General features: G+C 37.4%; 1 protein-coding gene across 38 annotated transcripts in view; it reads left to right on the top strand.

Annotated features, from left to right (window-relative positions):
• Window positions 1-18,920, top strand: part of FIP1L1 (factor interacting with PAPOLA and CPSF1) — an 82,381-nt gene that overhangs the window by 26,900 nt on the left and 36,561 nt on the right. For 21 of the 38 annotated variants that reach the window (XM_003806463.7, XM_003806462.7, XM_008954068.6 and 18 more), the window contains one exon: window positions 10,190-10,297. The exons of the other annotated variants lie outside the window; for them this stretch is intronic. In XM_003806463.7, the coding sequence (XP_003806511.1) occupies window positions 10,190-10,297 (108 nt within the window). The remainder of the gene's footprint in view (window positions 1-10,189; window positions 10,298-18,920) is intronic. 38 annotated transcript variants of the gene reach the window in all.

The following is an 18,920-nucleotide window of genomic DNA, read 5'->3' as shown; positions in this document are numbered from 1 at the left end:
TTTCTTAATCCAGACTATCATTGTTGGACATTTGGGTTGGTTCCAAGTCTTTGCTATTGTGAATAATGCTGCAATAAACATACGTGTGCATGTGTCTTTATAGCAGCATGATTTAGAGTCCTTTGGGCATATACCCAGTAATGGGATGGCTGGGTCAAATGGTATTTCTAGTTCTAGGTCCCTGAGGAATCGCCACACTGACTTCCACAATGGTTGAACTAGTTTACAGTCCCACCAACAGTGTAAAAGTGTTCCTATTTCTCCACATCCTCTCCAGCACCTGTTGTTTCCTGACTTTTTAATGATCGCCATTCTAACTGGTGTGAGATGGTATCTCGTTGTGGTTTTGATTTGCATTTCTCTGATGGCCAGTGATGATGAGCATTTTTTCATGTGTTTTTTGGCTGCATAAATGTCTTCTTTTGAGAATTGTCTGTTCATGTCCTTCACCCACTTTTTGATGGGTTTGTTTTTTTCTTGTAAATTTGTTTGAGTTCATTGTAGATTCTGGATATTAGCCCTTTGTCAGATGAGTAGGTTGCAAAAATTTTCTCCCATGTTGTAGGTTGCCTGTTCACTCTGATGGTAGTTTCTTTTGCTATGCAGAAGCTCTTTAGTTTAATGAGATCCCATTTGTCAATATTGGCTTTTGTTGCCATTGCTTTTGGTGTTTTAGACATGAAGTCCTTGCCCATGCCTGTGTCCTGAATGGTAATGCCTAGGTTTTCTTCTAGGGTTTTTATGGTTTTAGGTCTAACATTTAAGTCTTTAATCCATCTTGAATTAATTTTTGTATAAGGTGTAAGGAAGGGATCCAGTTTCAGCTCTCTACATATGGCTAGCCAGTTTTCCCAGCACCTTTTATTAAATAGGGAATCCTTTCCCCATTGCTTGTTTTTGTCAGGTTTGTCAAAGATCAGATAGTTGTAGACATGCGGCGTTATTTCTGAGGGCTCTGTTCTGTTCCAATGGTCTATATCTCTGTTTTGGTACCAGTACCATGCTGTTTTGGTTACTGTAGCCTTGTAGTATAGTTTGAAGTCAGGTAGTGTGATGCCTCCAGCTTTGTTCTTTTGGCTTATGTTTGACTTGGCGATGTGGGCTCTTTTTTGGTTCCATATGAACTTTAAAGTAGTTTTTTCCAATTCTGTGAAGAAAGTCATTGGTAGCTTGATGGGGATGGCATTGAATCTATAAATTACCTTGGGCAGTATGGCCATTTTCACGATATTGATTCTTCCTACCCATGAGCATGGAATGTTCTTCCATTTGTTTGTATCCTCTTTTATTTCATTGAGCAGTGGTTTGTAGTTCTCCTTGAAGAGGTCCTTCACGTCCCTTGTAAGTTGGATTCCTAGGTATTTTATTCTCTTTGAAGTAATTGTGAATGGGAGTTCACTCATGACTTGGCTCTCTGTTTGTCTGTTATTGGTGTATAAGAATGCTTGTGATTTTTGCACATTGATTTTGTATCCTGAGACTTTGCTGAAGTTGCTTATCAACTTAAGGAGATTTTGGGCTGAGACAGTGGGGTGTTCTAGATATACAATCACGTCATCTGCAAACAGGGACAATTTGACTTCCTCTTTTCCTAATTGAATACCCTTTATTTCCTTCTCCTGCCTAATTGCCCTGGCCAGAACTTCCAACACTATGTTGAATAGGAGTGGTGAGAGAGGGCATCCCTGTCTTGTGCCAGTTTTCAAAGGGAATGCTTCCAGTTTTTGCCCATTCAGTATGATATTGGCTGTGGGTTTGTTATAGATAGCTCTTATTATTTTGAGATACGTCCCATTTACATACCTAATTTATTGAGAGTTTTTAGCATGAAGGGTTGTTGAATTTTGTCAAAGGCCTTTTCTGCATCTATTGAGATAATCATGTGGTTTTTTTCTTTGGTTCTGTTTATATGCTGAATTACATTTATTGATTTGCATATATTGAACCAGCCTTGCATCCCAGGGATGAAGCCCACTTGATCATGGTGGATAAGCTTTTTGATGTGCTGCTGGATTCGGTTTGCCAGTATGTTATTGAGGATTTTTGCATCAATGTTCATCAAGGATATTGGTCTAAAATTCTCTTTTTTGGTTGTGTCTCTACCCGGCTTTGGTATCAGGATGATGCTGGCCTCACAAAATGAGTTAGGGAGGATTCCTTCTTTGTCTATTGATTGGAATAGTTTCAGAAGGAATGGTACCAGTTCCTCCTTGTACCTCTGGTAGAATTCGGCTGTGAATCCATCTGGTCCTGGACTCTTTTTGGTTGGTGAAGCTATTGATTATTGCCACAATTTCAGAGCCTATTATTGGTCTATTCAGGGATTCAACTTCTTCCTGGTTTAGTCTTGGGAGGGCGTATGTGTCGAGGAATTTATCCATGTCTTCTAGATTTTCTAGTTTATTTGCGTAGAAGTGTTTGTAGTATTCTCTGATGGTAATTTGTATTTCTGTGGGATCGGTGGTGATATCCCCTTTGTCATTTTTTATTTCGTCTATTTGATTCTTTTCTCTTTTCTTCTTTATTAGCCTTGCTAGCAGTCTATCAATTTTGTTGATCTTTCAAAAAACCAGCTCCTGGATTGATTGATTTTTTTTGAAGGGTTTTTTGTGTCTCTATTTTCTTCAGTTCTGCTCTGATCTTAGTTATTTCTTGCCTTCTGCTAGTTTTTGAATGTGTTTGCTCTTGCTTCTCTAGTTCTTTTAATTGTGATGTTAGGGTGTCAATTTTAGATCTTTCCTTCTTTCTCTTGTGGGCATTCAGTGCTATAAATTTCCCTCTACACACTGCTTTGAATGTGTCCCAGAGATTCTGGTATGTTGTGTCTTTGTTCTCGTTGGTTTCAAAGAACATCTTTATTTCTGCTTTCATTTCATTATTTACCTAGTAGTCATTCAGGAGCAGGTTGTTCAGTTTCCATGTAGTTGAGCGGTTCTGAGTGAGTTTCTTAATCCTGAGTTCTAGTTTGATTGCACTGTGGTCTGAGAGACAGTTTGTTATAATTTCTGTTCTTTTACATTTACTGAGGAGAGCTTTACTTCCATCTATGTGGTCAGTTTTGGAATAGATGTGTTGTGGTGCTGAAAAAAATGTATATTCTGTTGATTTAGGGTGGAGAGTTCTGTAGATGTCTATTAGGTCTGCTTGGTGCAGAGCTGAGTTCAAGTCCTGGGTATCCTTGTTAACTTTCTGTCTCGTTGGTCTGTCTAATGTTGACAGTGGGGTGTTAAAGTCTCCCATTATTATTGTGTGGGAGTCTAAGTCTCTTTGTATGTCACTCAGGACTTGCTTTATGATTCTGGGTGCATATATATTTAGGATAGTTAGCTCTTCTTGTTGAATTGATCCCTTTAGCATTATGTAATGGCCTTCTTTGTCTCTTTTGATCTTTGTTGGTTTAAAGTCTGTTTTATCAGAGACTAGGACTGCTGCAACCCCTGCCTTTTTTTGTTTTGCAATTGCTTGGTAGATCTTCCTCCATCGTTTTATTTTGAGCCTATGTGTGTCTCTTCACATGAGATGGGTTTCCTGAATACAGCACACTGATGGGTCTTGACTCTTTATCCAATTTGCCAGTCTGTGTCTTTTAATTGTAGCATTTAGTTCATTTATATTTAAAGTTAACATTGTTATGTGTGAATTTGATCCTGTCATTATGATGTTAGCTGGTTATTTTGCTCATTAGTTGATGCAGTCTCTTCCTAGCCTTGATGGTCTTTACAGTTTGGCATGATTTTGCAGCGGCTGGTACTGGTTGTTCCTTTCCATGTTTAGTGCTTCCTTCAGGAGCTCTTTTAGGGCAGGCCTGGTGGTGACAAAATCTCTCAGCATTTGCTTGTCTGTAAAGTATTTTATTTCTCCTTCTCTTATGAAGCTTAATTTGGCTGGATATGAAATTCTGGGTTGAAAATTCTGTTCTTTAAGAATGTTGAATATTGGCCCCCACTCTCTTCTGGCTTGTAGAGTTTCTGCCGAGAGATCTGCTGTTAGTCTAATGGGCTTCACTTTGTGGGTAACCCGACCTTTCTCTCTGGCTGCCCTGAACATTTTTTCCTTCATTTCAACTTTGGTGAATCTGACGATTATGTGTCTTGGAGTTGCTCTTCTCAAGGAGTATCTTTGTGGCGTTGTATGTATTTCCTGAATCTGAATGTTGGCCTGCCTTGCTAGATTGGGAAAGTTCTCCGGGATAATATCCTGCAGAGTATTTTGCAACTTGGTTCCATTCTCCCCGTCACTTTCAGGTACACCAATCAGATGTAGATTTGGTCTTTTCACATAGTCCCATATTTCTTGGAGGCTTTGTTCGTTTCTTTTTATTCTTTTTTCTCTAAACTTCCCTTCTCACTTCATTTCATTCATTTGATCTTGCATGACTGATACCCTTTCTTCCAGTTGATCACCTCGGCTCCTGAGGCTTCTGCATTCTTCACGTAGTTCTCAAGCCTTGGTTTTCAGCTCTGTCAGCTCCTTTAAGCACTTGTCTGTATTGGTTATTCTAGTTATACATACTTCTAAATTTTTTTCAAACTTTTTAACTTCTTTGCCTTTGGTTTGAATTTCCTCCCGTAGCTCGGAGTAGTTTGATCGTCTGAAGCTTTCTTCTCTCAACTCGTGAAAGTCATTCTCCATCCAGCTTTGTTCCGTTGCTTGTGAGGAACTGCGTTCCTTTGGAGGAGGAGAGGCCCTTTGCTTTTTAGAGTTTCGAGTTTTTCTGCTCTGTTTTTTCCCCATCTTTGTGGTTTTATCTACTTTTGGTCTTTGATGATGGTGATGTACAGATGGGTTTTTGGTGTGGGTGTCCTTTCTGTTTGTTAGTTTTCCTTCTAACAGACAGGACCGTCAGCTGCAGGTCTGTTGGAGTTTGCTGGAGGTCTACTTCAGACCCTGTTTGCCTGGATACCAGCAGCGGTGGCTGCAGAACAGCGGATTTTCGTGAACCGCGAATGCTGCTGTCTGATCGTTCCTCTGGACGTTTTGTCTCAGAGGAGTACCTGGCCGTGAGGTGTCAGTCTGCCCCTACTGGGGGGTGTCTCCCACTTAGACTGCTCGGGGGTCAGGGACCCACTTGAGGAGGCAGTCTGCCCGTTCTCAGATCTCCAGCTGCGTGCTAGGAGAACCACTGCTCTCTTCAAAGCAGACAGGGACATTTAAGTCTGCAGAGGTTACTTCTGTCTTTTTGTTTGTCTGTGCCCTGCCCCCAGTAGTGGAGCCTACAGAGGCAGGCAGGCTTCCTTGAGCTGTGGTGGGCTCCACCCAGTTCGAGTTTCCTGACTGCTTTGTTTACTTAAGGAAGCCTGGGCAATGGCGGGCGCCCCTCCCCCATCCTTGCTGCCACCTTGCAGTTTGATCTCAGACTGCTGTGCTAGCAATCAGGGAGACTCCGTGGGCGTAGGACCCTCCGACCCAGGTGCAGGATGTAATCTCCTGGTGCGCCGTTTTTAAAGCCCATTGGAAAAGCGCAGTATTAGGGTGGGAGTGACCCAATTTTCCAGGTGCTGTCTGTCACCCCTTTCTTTGACTAGGAAAGGGAACTCCCTGACCCCTTGCGCTTCCTGAGTGAGGCAATGCCTTGCCCTGCTTCGGCTCGCGCATGGTGCGCTGCACCCACTGTCCTGTGCCCACTGGCTGGCACTCCCTAGTGAGATGAACCCAGTACCTCAGATGGAAATGCAGAAATCACCCGTCTTCTGCGTCGCTCACGCTGGGAGCTGTAGACCGGAGTTGTTCCTATTTGGCCACCTTGGCTCCATCCTTAAAATCCACTTTTCATCGCACATCACAGTCAGATAGGGGAATGGTTCATTGTTGCATAGAGTAAGAGAAGACAACACTTCATGAGGATGATTTTTTTGATTTTCGGTCAGCTTATGAGGCACCCACTTAACTGAGCTTTTTCACCTTTCTGATTTGCTTCAAATGCCTAACAACGGTAGAATGGTCGTTGAGTTCTTCGACAGCTTCTCGTGTAGTTGTAAGAGGATCAACTTCAATGATTGCTCTTAGTTGGTCGTTGTCAACTTCCAATGACCAGCCAAGGTTCTCGTTTCCTTTGTAAAACTTCTGGAACTACCACTGCACTGTATGCTCATTAGCAATTCCTGGGCCAAATGTGTTGTTGATGTTGCGAGTTGTCTCTGCTGCTTTATGACCCATTTTGAACTTGAATAAGAAAATTGCTCGAATTTGCTTTTTGTCTAACATCATTTCCATAGTCTAAAATAAACATAAAATAAACAGCAAGTAATAAGTCATTAGCAGAAAAAATAATAAAACGAGAAATGCCCATTAAAATGATGTGTAACATTATTTGTTTAAGAATGTATTCCAGTATCAAACTGCAGATCCCAACAGTGCAAAAACCGCAATTACTTTTGCACTCACCTAATTGTTCTCTTTTATTATTGTTAATTTCTTACTGTGTTTAATTATAAATTAAATTTTATAGGCATGTATATATACAAAAAAACATTGTACATATTGGGTTCAGTACCATCCTCAGTTTCAGGCATCCACTGGAGGCCTTAGGATATATCCTCCACTGAGGGTCTTAGAATGTATCCCCCAAGAATAAGGTCGGGGGGCTGCTGTATATTTTCAACTTTTCTTGAAATTAATGGCCATGGGTTTAAAGTGTGACAGACTTGTTGCTGCTTTTTGGGTGTTTCTCTGACTCTTGTTAGGTATATGAGTGTTTATGAAGGTTAGCTAGAGTTGGATTTAACAGAGGTTGATGTATCAGGGAATTATAAAAAAGGGATAAAGGGGACAGGTACATGAGCATTTACTTGAGGGAGTTATTGTAATGATGGGCCATTGGCTAAGAAGAGATGGAGGGCAAATATAGGTAAGGGACAGCTGAAAGGAGGTAAAGAAAGGATGGAAAAATTATCAGGGCTATCACTACTAAAAAACGAAAAGTGAATAATTACCACTGCTACCTATAAAAGTTACCTAAGTTGTCAATACTGTCACTTTCGTACGTAAAGGACAGTAGCCACAACTCATTAGGAAAGTTTGTTTTCTGGATTCCATTTGATAAAAAGGATACTTTGCAGTCATTGTGAAATATTTCCCATAAAAGTATTTTTTTTGTTTTATTCGTTATATTTATGGAGATTGGATAGACATCTTTGAAAGTAAAATTGTATTGACCTTAGGGAGAAAACAGTAAATGTTATTCATTAAGATATAATACAGGGTGCACAGTAGATGTTTAAGACTAATGAGCTGTACTACTGACCTAAGCACTGTATTTCCATTGTTTACAATCTTAGATTGCCTTATTAATGTATATGTAAGTGTTGATATGCTTGCACAGAACTTTTAAAAATATTTTTTCATACTTTATCAATAGAAATGCTGGGTTTCCAACGTTCTGTAGTACCCATCAAATTGGCATTGTTAAGTAAAATTTTATATTTAATATATCAGAATGCTTTGCTTAATCTTTAAACGTTTGCATCTTAACTTTTTGTGAAATACATACATACAGAAAAGTGGCATATCAGGAATGTACATCTTGGTTAAATTTTTACAAGCTAAACATACTTTTGTAAACCAGGATATAGACTGATAGAACATTTTTATTACCCCCAAAAGTCCCCATTATGCCTCCTTCATTTGTTGTTGTCATTGAAAAAAAAAAAAGTTTTATTTTGAAAAAAATTTAAACTTACAAAGAATTGCAAAAAAAAGTACAAATAACTTCCATATACTGTATCCAGATTTTCCAGTTAATAACATTTTGTCATATTTGCGTTAGAATTTCTCAAAAACATTTTTCTTACTGAGCCATTTGAATATTAATTGTAGGCATCATGCCCCTTTACCCTTAAGTACTTAAGCATGTATTTCCTCAGAACGAGGACGGCAGAGTTATCAAAGTCAGAAAATCTAATAGTGAATCAGTACTTTCATCTAATTGCAGGCTGTAAATTTTGCAAATTATCCCAATATCCTTTATGGCAATGTTTTCTTTCTTCATGGATTTAGGACTTAATCCAGTGTCACGCGTTAAATTTAACTATTTTATCTTTTTGTTTTTCTTAAATCTGGATCAGCTTCTTAGCTTTTCTTTGTATTTCTTAACATTGAATTTTAGAAGAGTACAATCTAGTTGTTGAGTTAATTGTTCTTGGTTTTGCCTGATATTTTCTCATGATTAGATTCAGGTTTTGCTTTTTGGGCAAGAATACTATGTAAGTGATGATGTACCCATCTCAGTGTATTGGCTTGGAGATACAGGATGTCAGTTTGTCATGTTATTTTATTAGAAATGATAATTCTAATGACTTAGTTGTGATGGTGTCCTTTGGGTTTCTGCACTGCAAAGTTGCTATTTTTTCCTTTGTATTTAATAAGTAATTTGTGGAAAGACTAAATATCCTGTTCCTCTTCAAACTTTTTAGGGATTTTAGTGCCAGTGATAATTTTTTCTTTAGTCAGTTATTACTGTAATGGCTGCAAAATAGTGATTATGTAACTCTTATTTCTCTTAACATGTATTAGTTGGCATTCTACTTTAAAAATGAGCTTTCCCACTCCGCCACTTATCACTTAGACTCATAAATTCTTATTTTATGTGTGAGAAAGTGTGTGTGACTTACAAATATAGCTTATTTGTATACATGGTGTTTAAACCATATGTATGATTTATATATACTGTAATTCATTTTGATGTGAACATCAGATTGTTCCTCTTCAAACTTGCTCCGTGACCTTTGATATGTCTCCATCATGTTTTTTTTTTTAGGGTGTTTTTATAGTTTGGCATTACCAGGATGTTCCAGGCTTATCTTGTAGTTTCCCTGTTTCTTCCTTAGAAGCAGCCATTTTCAAAGGCACTCTGATTCCTTTTAGTGGGGAATGGTAATTAAAAAACAAGATCAGGGTGCTAGCTGTGCTCCTTATACTAGGGCATCCGTATTTCCAGGCCTTTTCAGCACTCAGAGCTAGGAAAGAATTAGCATTTTCAAGATGAAATTTCCATGTGTGTTTTTTAAAATACATTTTAGTCATGAAATCATCATGTTTCTTTTACTTCCATTTGAACATCACAGGATTCTTATTCCTACTTCTCTTTCCCTATTCCATATTGCATCTCCTTTTTTTCCCACAATGAGAACGTGGCTCCCAGAATCTTGAAATACACATATAACAGATTCAGAACTTTTACAAGAAAACCTATTCAGTAGTTTAGGATTTGTTTACAGTTTTTTCTTTGTCTCTTTTTAGGCTAAGGGTATATAATTCAAATATTAGGTTCAGAAGTTTCCTACAGAGTTGTTATATTAATAATTTAAAATATATAATTTGGTTTATTGTATCTGTTTGTATGCAGTTTTAGCATTTATTTTTCCTTCCATGTTCACTGATTTATTTTTTGCATATGTAAAACATCTAACAGTTCTAAAGGCAAGAGTATCCAAAGGTATATAGAAACTTGTCACATCTTTCTCTGTTTCTTTCATTCCTGTCAGAACAGATTTCATTTCGTTTCTGGTTTGTTTTTCCTGTGTTTCTTTTTACATAAACAAGCAGATGCATAAACATGTATATATATCCTGTTGCTTTGAAAGAGCATCTTATTAGTTCTGTAAAGTATTGGCAATATTGCAAATATCTGAACTTTGTATGAAGTATGTCAACAGAGATAAAATTAACTTTTTTGGGAACTTTACTTTGAAAGAGTTATTTTGAAAGGGATTTTTTATAAAATAGTATAGGTTTTTATGAAACACGTCAGAGTGTTGCTGTTAACTGGTTGCACTAACAATACTTATATCCATTGTTGAAGAATATAGGGAAAGAAATACCAAAATTTTTAGTAAGATTTTGTAAAACTGCAAAAATTAATATTAAGAATTCATAGAGGCACAGAAATGTATTTTTTAATTAATGTATTGTAACCTGATGTAAATCCTTAGTTCTTTTCTCTGCATTGACATCATACTATGTTGAAGAATATTTCTAAAAATATTCTAGAGTTAATAAAGTGTTGATAGCACATCTATATTTAAATACTTAGTACCACAGCAAGTAGTTTATATGACTTGAGAATGATACTGTAGGAACATACTAAAAGACTTTAGAAAAAGCATGTCAAGAAAAAAAACAAAAAAAACAGAACAAGGGGGGTCAGAGACAACAATATGTAAGAAAAAACATAGAAAATTTATCTCACCAGAAACAGCACCTCTTCTCAGTCTCAGACAAGTACTGCCTCCAGAAAAGCCAATTCAAGCGTTGGGAAGTGGCAGGATCGATATGGGAGGGCCGAATCACCTGATCTAAGGTAAGGCTATTTTTAAACATTGGATACTCCCTGATGTTTAGATCATCAATGTTGTTATGCCTTATTAGTAAGATAATAAATTTTGACTGTACCATATTTTTACCCTCCAACTTATGCTTTTTCAGGGTACAGTTGTAGGTTTTTTAGTTACCTTATAAATCAAAACCCAGCACTTGTCTTGCTACCCATCTTTCTGGCTGTTTATAATATTTAATGAATTATATTGAACCGTGCTAATGGATGCTCAGTAATTTTTTTTTTCGTTCTCTTGCTGCAGGTTAATTCTTTCTCATGCTACATCGCATTTAAAAAAAATTCCCAGGTGCTTTTCACTACTTATCGAATAAAACCTAACATTCTGAGCCAGTATTTAGGACCCATAAAATTTGACTCTACTGAATCTTTCCAATCTTATACCCACTACAGTGCAAAAACCCCTGATTTCATTAAGCGGACGTAGTAGCTGCCCTGGAATATGCGATTTCCCTTATTGTTGTTATGCTTTTGTTAATGATCTACCCTCCAGTGAATTTTGGTTTGTGTTCTGAATCTTAAATTTACACAGCATACAACCTCGAATGGATATTATAATTTCTCTGAGCCTGAAAATTGAAATAATAACTTCATCTTTAAGGGATGCAATGAGAAACAACTATGTTCCAATATGAAACTACATTACTTGCAGTGATCAATCTGAGAGATTGTGCTTTGATAACCTGACTTCAAAATACAGACCAAGATACTTTCCTAATTTATCATTTGAGGTTTTAAATAATTATGATATACAAGGGGTAATTTTGTTGTTTTTTTTTTTTTTTTTTTTTTTTTTGCTTTTGTTAGAGAATTTTAAGCAATTTACCTGGTTAGCTCAATGCTATATAAATATGTTTGCAATTATTTTAATTTAAAAACTTAAAAAATACAAATGTAAATTATGATCAGATACCTTTGATCATAACACCTAAAAGAAAAGGGAGGAAACACTATCAAAATTTGATTTTCTTATGTTTCATTTTCTATACAGTCTTAATTATATGTTCCACATGAGTTGTAAGTATTTCCTGTTAGGAAAGAAGTTTAGTCATTCTTAAAAGTGGATATACATCTCAAAGTAAGAATGTCTAAACTGTAAGTCTAGCAACTAATGTAGATAAAAATATATTAGTTGCATTCTTAGAGTAGTGTCAGTTGCATGTGTTGCTTTAGTAGGTTAAGGAAAGTTTTCATCTTATTATTTTGAAAGTACTCATTGATTTTTTTAATCTATGTATTATATAATATTGATTTATCTTTGTTTTCGAACACTAAAATTCTATTTGAAAAACCAGTAGAAATTTCAAGAGTTATTTTAAATAAAGAAAAGTTAGATCTGACAAGTGTAGAATGAAGTGTATGAGTCTTTTCACATACAACATTTCCATGGAACCTAAAAGTTCATAATTGTACTAATACAACTTCTATGTAACAACTAACTCAATTATTGCATAGAGAAACACTTGGGTTTATATTTAACCTGGCAGTATGGACAGCCTATTTACTGAACCTAAAAGGGCCAGACAACAAGAACTTATAAACTTATCATGCTATTGGTAAAGAAACTTAAACTTACAACTGTTTTGTTGCATAAGTATTGGACTTGGATTTTAGGTTTAGTTTTGTCAGTAACTACCTGTGTGAATTAAGGAAAGTTTCCTAACATGCCTATGCCTCCATTACCACAATCGTAACATAGTGGAGCTAGACTGTGTAATTCGGAAAGCCTCTTCAAACCTGAAACTCTTTATTTTCTGACTAGTCCCTGGTTTACAATGGAAACTAGTCCTTAGAGATTTGAGAAATCAGAGAATTTGCCCAAATTCACAGCTAGTTAAGAGGCAAAATCAGGACTAGAATACCTGCTTTTCTGGCTTGTAGTACCAATAGTTCAGGCAAGTCAACTTTCATAGACAAAGGCATAGAAATACTTAAAATAGGCCAGGTGTGGTGGCTCACACATGTAATCCCAGCACTTTGGGAGACCGAGGCTGGTGGATACTTGAGGTCAGGAGTTCAAGACCAGCCTGTCCAACATGGTGAAACCCTGTCTCTACTAAAAATACAAAAATTAGCCAGGCATTGTCACAGTCACCCGTAATCCCAGATACTCAGAAGGTTGAGGTGGGAGAATCACTTGAACCCGGGAGGTGGAGGTTGCATGACCCAAGATCACGCCACTGCACGCCATCCTGGGTGACAGAGTGAGACCCTGTCTCAAAAAAAAGGAAATACTTAAAATATGTTATTTTCAATGTAATTTTAAACTTTGTATTTGTTTCTTTGGCTTTGTTGTTTTAACATCTGGAATTCCTTTTATATCAGCTATTTGACTTAGAAGTTTTTATTTAAAATTGTTTTACTTTAGATATAGTACTTTACTTTTGGACACCAGATGGCTAATTTATAGCGAAAATGTTGTTTCCTATACCTGAAAGAGACACATCTCAGTGCTTTATGTATAGCAACTCCATCTATACCTACTTCTCTCTAAAAAAGATGCTCTGGAAACAAAAAAACACTCTTCTCTTTAACTTTGTAATTAGTCTCAAGAATATATGTGGAAGGAAATTTGAAGCTGTATTTTCATTATGTGTTTTGTGCTTTAGAAAATTCCAAAAATAGGCTGGCTGTGGTGGCTCATGCCTGTAATCCCAGCACTTTGGGAGGCCGAGGCAGGCAGATCACCTGAGGTCAGGAGTTGGAGACCAGCCTGACCAACATGGAGAAACCCCGTCTCTACTAAAAATACAAAAATTAGCTGGGCCTGGTGGCGCATGCCTCTAATCCCAGCTACTCGGGAGGCTGAGGCAGGAGAATGGCTTGAACCCGGGAGGCGGAGGTTGCAGTGAGCTGAGATTGTGCCATTGCACTCCAGCCTAGGCAACAACAGCAAAACTCCTTCTCAAAAAAAAAAAAAAAAGAAAGAAAAGAAAATTCCACAACCACAGATACCCTGGATAAAAGCTACTTTTTCTCTTTTTAAACACACACACACACACACACACACACACTCTCTCTCTCTCTCTCTCTCACTCTCTCTCAGGCTACTTTTTCTCTTTTAAAACACACACTGTCTCACTCTCACTCTCACTCTCTGGTATTGTAAGAAAAACTAGATTCCTGCTCTTGTAGTTAATGTAACTGACAAGTGTGGAGTTTGAGGCATTGCTTAAATGTTTGTAAAGAGCAAGTAAATAATGATTAAGATGTTTTTCGTAAGTTACTATATTTGGGCTGGGCGCTGTGGCTCATTGCCTGTAATCCTGGCACTTTGGGAAGCTGAGGTGGGTGGATCACTTGAGCTCAGGAGTTTGAGACCAGCATAGGCAACATAGCAAAACCCCAACTCTACCAAAAATACAAAAATTAATTGGGCATGGTCGTGTGCACCTGTGGCCCCAGCTACCTGGGAGGCTGAGGTGGGTGGATCACTGGACAGGTGAGGCTGCAGTGAGCTGTGATCGTGCCACTGCATTCCAGCCTGGGTGATGGAGCCCAACCTGGTCTCTAAATAAATAAATAAATACATAAATAACAGTTATTATATTTGAAGTTGTGGCCTTATCATATGCTAGTTACTATTAATTTGTATAATATAGTGTTTTCCTGATTTTAACAGTATTCTTCAAGCCAAATCTCTAAGTGTTTTTCAAACTTTAACAGTATTCTTCAAGCTAAATCTATATGTATAACAATGGCACTTTATTGGTGTAAGTTTGCTTTATAAAATCAAATTTTTAACTCTTGTGAAACTAATTAGAAGAATGAAGCAGTTTCAGTGAGTGCAGGAAATTGAAACTGGTAATATGGATGATTGCTGTAAACATATCCTAATGCACAGTTTATTTTTTAATTTTGTTTCCATTTTATGTTACCAAGTTCTGTTCCTCTTAATTTTCAAGTGATAGTTTATTTTTCTTAAGCTTATGTTCCTATATTACAATGCTTTTTAACTGATTCATACTCTTGAATGAATAGTAAAAATTGCTTTTCAATGTTAAATCACAAATACATTTAAACATGCATGTATTTCTTATATTAAACACAATATTTATAATAAAACTGGACGTTAAATGAATATTATATCTAAGAATGACCTCTTCTCTGACTATCTCCTTTTATGTCTTGATGAGACACTGTACTGAAAAGATGTGCCCGTACCTTGGGGCATTTGATCAAGTGCTCTGAATGCATGTTGCTATAGTGTGTAGTTTGTAAGATTTTATGTTATTGGACATATGAAGGCCTTTGGGGTTTTTTGTTTGTTTTTTTAAGTTTCTTGTAGAGCTGTGTCTTTTCCTATCATTGATACATTTAAAAGCATGAAATTAAGCATAAATATGGAAGGTAGAGCTTTATTCCAAGCTCTGTACAAAAGTGAGTAAACTTGTTTGCACTTTTGAACACACTTATGTCCTCCAGTGAGTGAAATTTGGGCTTATTTCACCTTTAAACATTCAAGGTTTTTTTGTTTTGTTTTAAATAGAGCTTAAAAATTGACATTTAAAAAATTCAGACCCCAGAAAATTAGTATGATAAACACTGTTGAAGAAGAAGGGAAGGGGTTTGAAGTTGGTTATGCTAAGCCTGAATCCTAGTGCTGCCACTTTACAATGCAAAAGAGCCTCTTTCCACATCTGTGAAAATGAAACTAATTGGACATGTACTTTACTGTTTATTTTTTCAAGACAGAGTCTCACTCTGTTTCCCAGGTTGAGTGTAGTGGTGGGATCATAGCTCCCTGCAAACTCGAACTACCAGGCTCAAGCAGTCCTCCCACCTCAGCCTCCCGAGTAGCTGGCACTACAGGCATGCCCACCATGCTCGGCTAATTTTTTATTTTTTGTAGAGATGAGGTCTCACTATGTTGCTCAGGCTGATCTTGATCTCCTGAACTCAGGTGATTCTCCTGCCTCGGCCTACTCCCAAATCACACCTGAGATTACAGGTGTGAGCCACTATGCCGGCCCCATATACTTTAAATGTGATGTACTTGTAAGGATTAAACAAGCTCTAAGCCGTGAAAGCACCTATTTCAGGGCTTGAAAGATAAATCAGCCAGGCGCAATGGCTCACGCCTATAATCCCAGAACTTTGGGAGGCTGAGGTGGGCGGATCACCTGAGGTCGGGAGTTCAAAAGCAGCCTGACCAGGCCAGGCGCGGTGGCTCACGCCTGTAATCCCAGCACTTTGGGAGGCCGAGGCGGGTGGATCACGAGGTCAGGAGATCGAGACCACGGTGAAACCCCGTCTCTACTAAAAATACAAAAAAAATTAGCCGGGCGCGGTGGTGAGCGCCTGTAGTCCCAGCTACTCAGGAGGCTGAGGCAGGAGAATGGCGTGAACCCGGGAGGCGGAGCTTGTAGTGAGCTGAGATCGCGCCACTGCACTCCAGCCTGGACGACAGAGCAAGACTCCATCTCAAAAAAAAAAAAAAAAGGACCAGCCTGACCAACATGGAGAAACCCTGTCTCTACTAAAAAAAAAAATAAAAAAAAAAAAATAGCTGGGCGTGGTAGCATGCGTCCGTAATCCCAGCTCGGGAGGCTGAGGCAGGAGAATTGCTTGAATCCAGGAGGCAGAGGTTGTGGTGAGCTGAGATCGTGCCATTGCACTCCAACCTGGGCAACAAGAGTGAAACTCCATCTCAAAAAAAAAAAAAAGATAAATCAGACACTCAGTGAGTGTCTTTCATCATGGGCTTTATCAGTCTCTTTAAATGTAGCACTGATAGAAAATAAATTGTATGTCCAGAAAAGTGTTTTGAATTCTGTGATTTTTATTTTAGACTAGGTTCTTTTTCTGGACGGGATTTTTCATTAATAAATTGTTACTCGAACATTAGAATATATTTTCTTTATAAATTGTGTATATACTGTAGAGAAAATTATTCTTGTGCTTGTGGAAGTAAAACATACACACAGGTATAGAAACAGTACCATTTCAGACCAGTCATGTTGCCCGGGCTGATCTCGAATTCCTGGGCTCAAGTACCACAAAACTAAAAGATCAGTAGAAAAATATGTAATCAATGATATTCTTATGTTGATGGATATGACTTTAAATTTGTCTTGAAATAAATAGTTAAATATTAATTTTTTATGAGCTACTTTAAGTTCTTTCTGGAGGGAACAAAATGTCTAGCAGTCTCTTGAACATGCCCTTAGATTTGTAGTCTTCAACTTTGACCATATTGGAATTACCTAGGAAGCTTCAAAAAAGTATTGATGCTGGGTCCCAGAAATGTTATTTTAAATAGTCTGGTGTACACCCTGTGCATCAGGATTTTGGTATGCAGGCAAGGTTGAGAACCACTGATTTAGAGCCTTGATTCTGGGTTGGCATAAAGATTAAAATCAAATGATAGCTAGGCACCTACAGTTTTGAAGTAAAATGATAGATGTAGTTACAATGGGAGCTGATATTTGTATAGCATTTTACAGCCTCACAGTCTTTTTCTTTATGTGCTTCTCATTTAATTTACATTTTCTGCCTCTTTGAATGTCTTTTGGTTGGTAACCACTATCAAAGGTGCATGATACTTCTGTTGCAAGCAAATGGATAGGTAATATATTTGCCACGTAGAAATTGTGCACATATCTACCCCTCTCCATCTTTTCTCTATGCTCATAGTTGTCCCTCCATCTGAAATGTTCTATCTTCCCATCCTACAGGTCTTTTAAGGCTCATCTCTTTCCTAAAGTAGCTTAAAAGATGCTACACAATTTCCATGCAGAACTGTTTACAGCCATCTATTTACGTATGTGACCTGAATTAAATGTCATAACAAGTGCATCTCTTTTCAAGTTGGAAATATGAGATAGCCACATTCTAGGCTTTTTCTTAGCAAATGGACCTTTGAACTGTTTGCTGCCCAGTTCTTATTAGAAGCCCTTCTGTGAGAAAACATTCATAGATGTCTACGTTGATATGTGATTCACCCATTCTTTTAGAATATGGTTATAAACTTTCAAGCAATAATTCAAGCAATATTTCAAGCAAAATAATTTGAAAATTTGCTATAAACTCTGGACTTTTGCCTGAAAATTGCATCTATACATATCTATTTATTTAGAAATCAGGGACGTCCTGATTCTTCTTTAGAGAACCGTGTTGCTAGTTAAGAACCTGAACTGTTCTCAAAAGCACAGTTACATTATTAGATCAAGCCTGACCATTAAGAGGGCTAGATACACAGACCACGTTGTTTTGCTTCCCCTGATTAAATTGCTGTTATTGAATTGGGCATTGTTATGCTTCACTCAGCATTAAAGGGCATTTTGAGAAATAGCTCTTTAAAATTCAATTTTTTTTGGTAGGAATTTTGGAGACTTTATTTCCATATTTTTGAAAACATGAGATTGCAATCCATTAGTGGGTTGTGAAACAATTTGGTGGTCCCAACCAGTATTTCTTGGTTTTATATTGTTTCTTTTGCTTTTTTCCTATGCTATATTTAAATATTAATAAAATTACATTTTATCTTAGTGTCACCATTTTTCCTTTTTTAAGTATTGTTTCATGAATCTTTTTTAGTTTTTAATGTATTGTGGGTACTGGATTGCTGTGTAAAGTGTACTTCTTACTGTGTTTTGTAGTCAATAAAGTTTAAAAACTATTGTACTCATATTTTCTCTTAGACTCAGAGGAGAATCTTTTTCTGTTTATTCTCATTTGTAAAATGACAATAATGAGAGTTGCTACCTTATGGGTTTATCATGAAGACTAAATATATATAAAGTATTTAGAACAGTGCTTACCTTGCGCATAGTAGGTGCTGCATAAATACTAGCTGTCATTACCAGGAAAACAATCTTAGAGCAAATGCTTTGTTTTAATCTTAATGCACATTAAAGACATTTGTTGTTAATGATGTCCTTTGCTTTGGCTTCCAAGAAAAAGCAGCTGAGATATATATATATGTATATATATATATATATATATTTTTTGAGACAGGCTCTTGTTTTGTTGCCCAGTCTGGAGTGCAGTGGCACAATCACAGTTTACTGCATCCTTCATCTCCTGGACTCAAGCAATCCTCTCACCTAAGCCCTCTGAATAGCTGGGACCACAAGCATGTGCTACTATGCCTAGCTAATATTTTAAATTATTTGTAGACACAAAGTCTCGCCATGTTGCCCAGGCTGGTCTTGAATTCCTGGGCTTAAGTAATCCTCCCGCCTCAGGCTCCCAAAGTGTTGGGATTACATGCGTGAGCCTGACCTTCAGAGGTCAATTTATGGCCTTTTGTCTATCTTCTATTAGCCCTGATTTGTCATCTTAAACTTTCTGTTGCATCTCTGCAGGGAGCCCTCAGATTCTTTCTGGGATATCAGAATCATCAAAATATGATAATTTAATTCCATTGTAACTTCAGAGATATTTTTATATTCATTTACTGTGCCAGGAGGGGAGGTAGAGGCTCTTGGGAACATTTACTGCCTGTTTAAACTGTACATTAACTCAGACACCCAGAGTGGTTAGTTTCTTAGCTTTTTACTAGATGATTGAGTCCAATATGGAGAAGAGGATTTTGATAATAGCATTAGCTGTCTACCTTACTGAACAAGTTTGTTGGCCTAATCAA

The sequence above is a fragment of the Pan paniscus genome, chromosome 3 (assembly GCF_029289425.2).
Source record: "Pan paniscus chromosome 3, NHGRI_mPanPan1-v2.0_pri, whole genome shotgun sequence".
NCBI lineage: Eukaryota > Metazoa > Chordata > Mammalia > Primates > Hominidae > Pan > Pan paniscus.
This window is presented reverse-complemented; position numbering and strand designations above follow the sequence as displayed.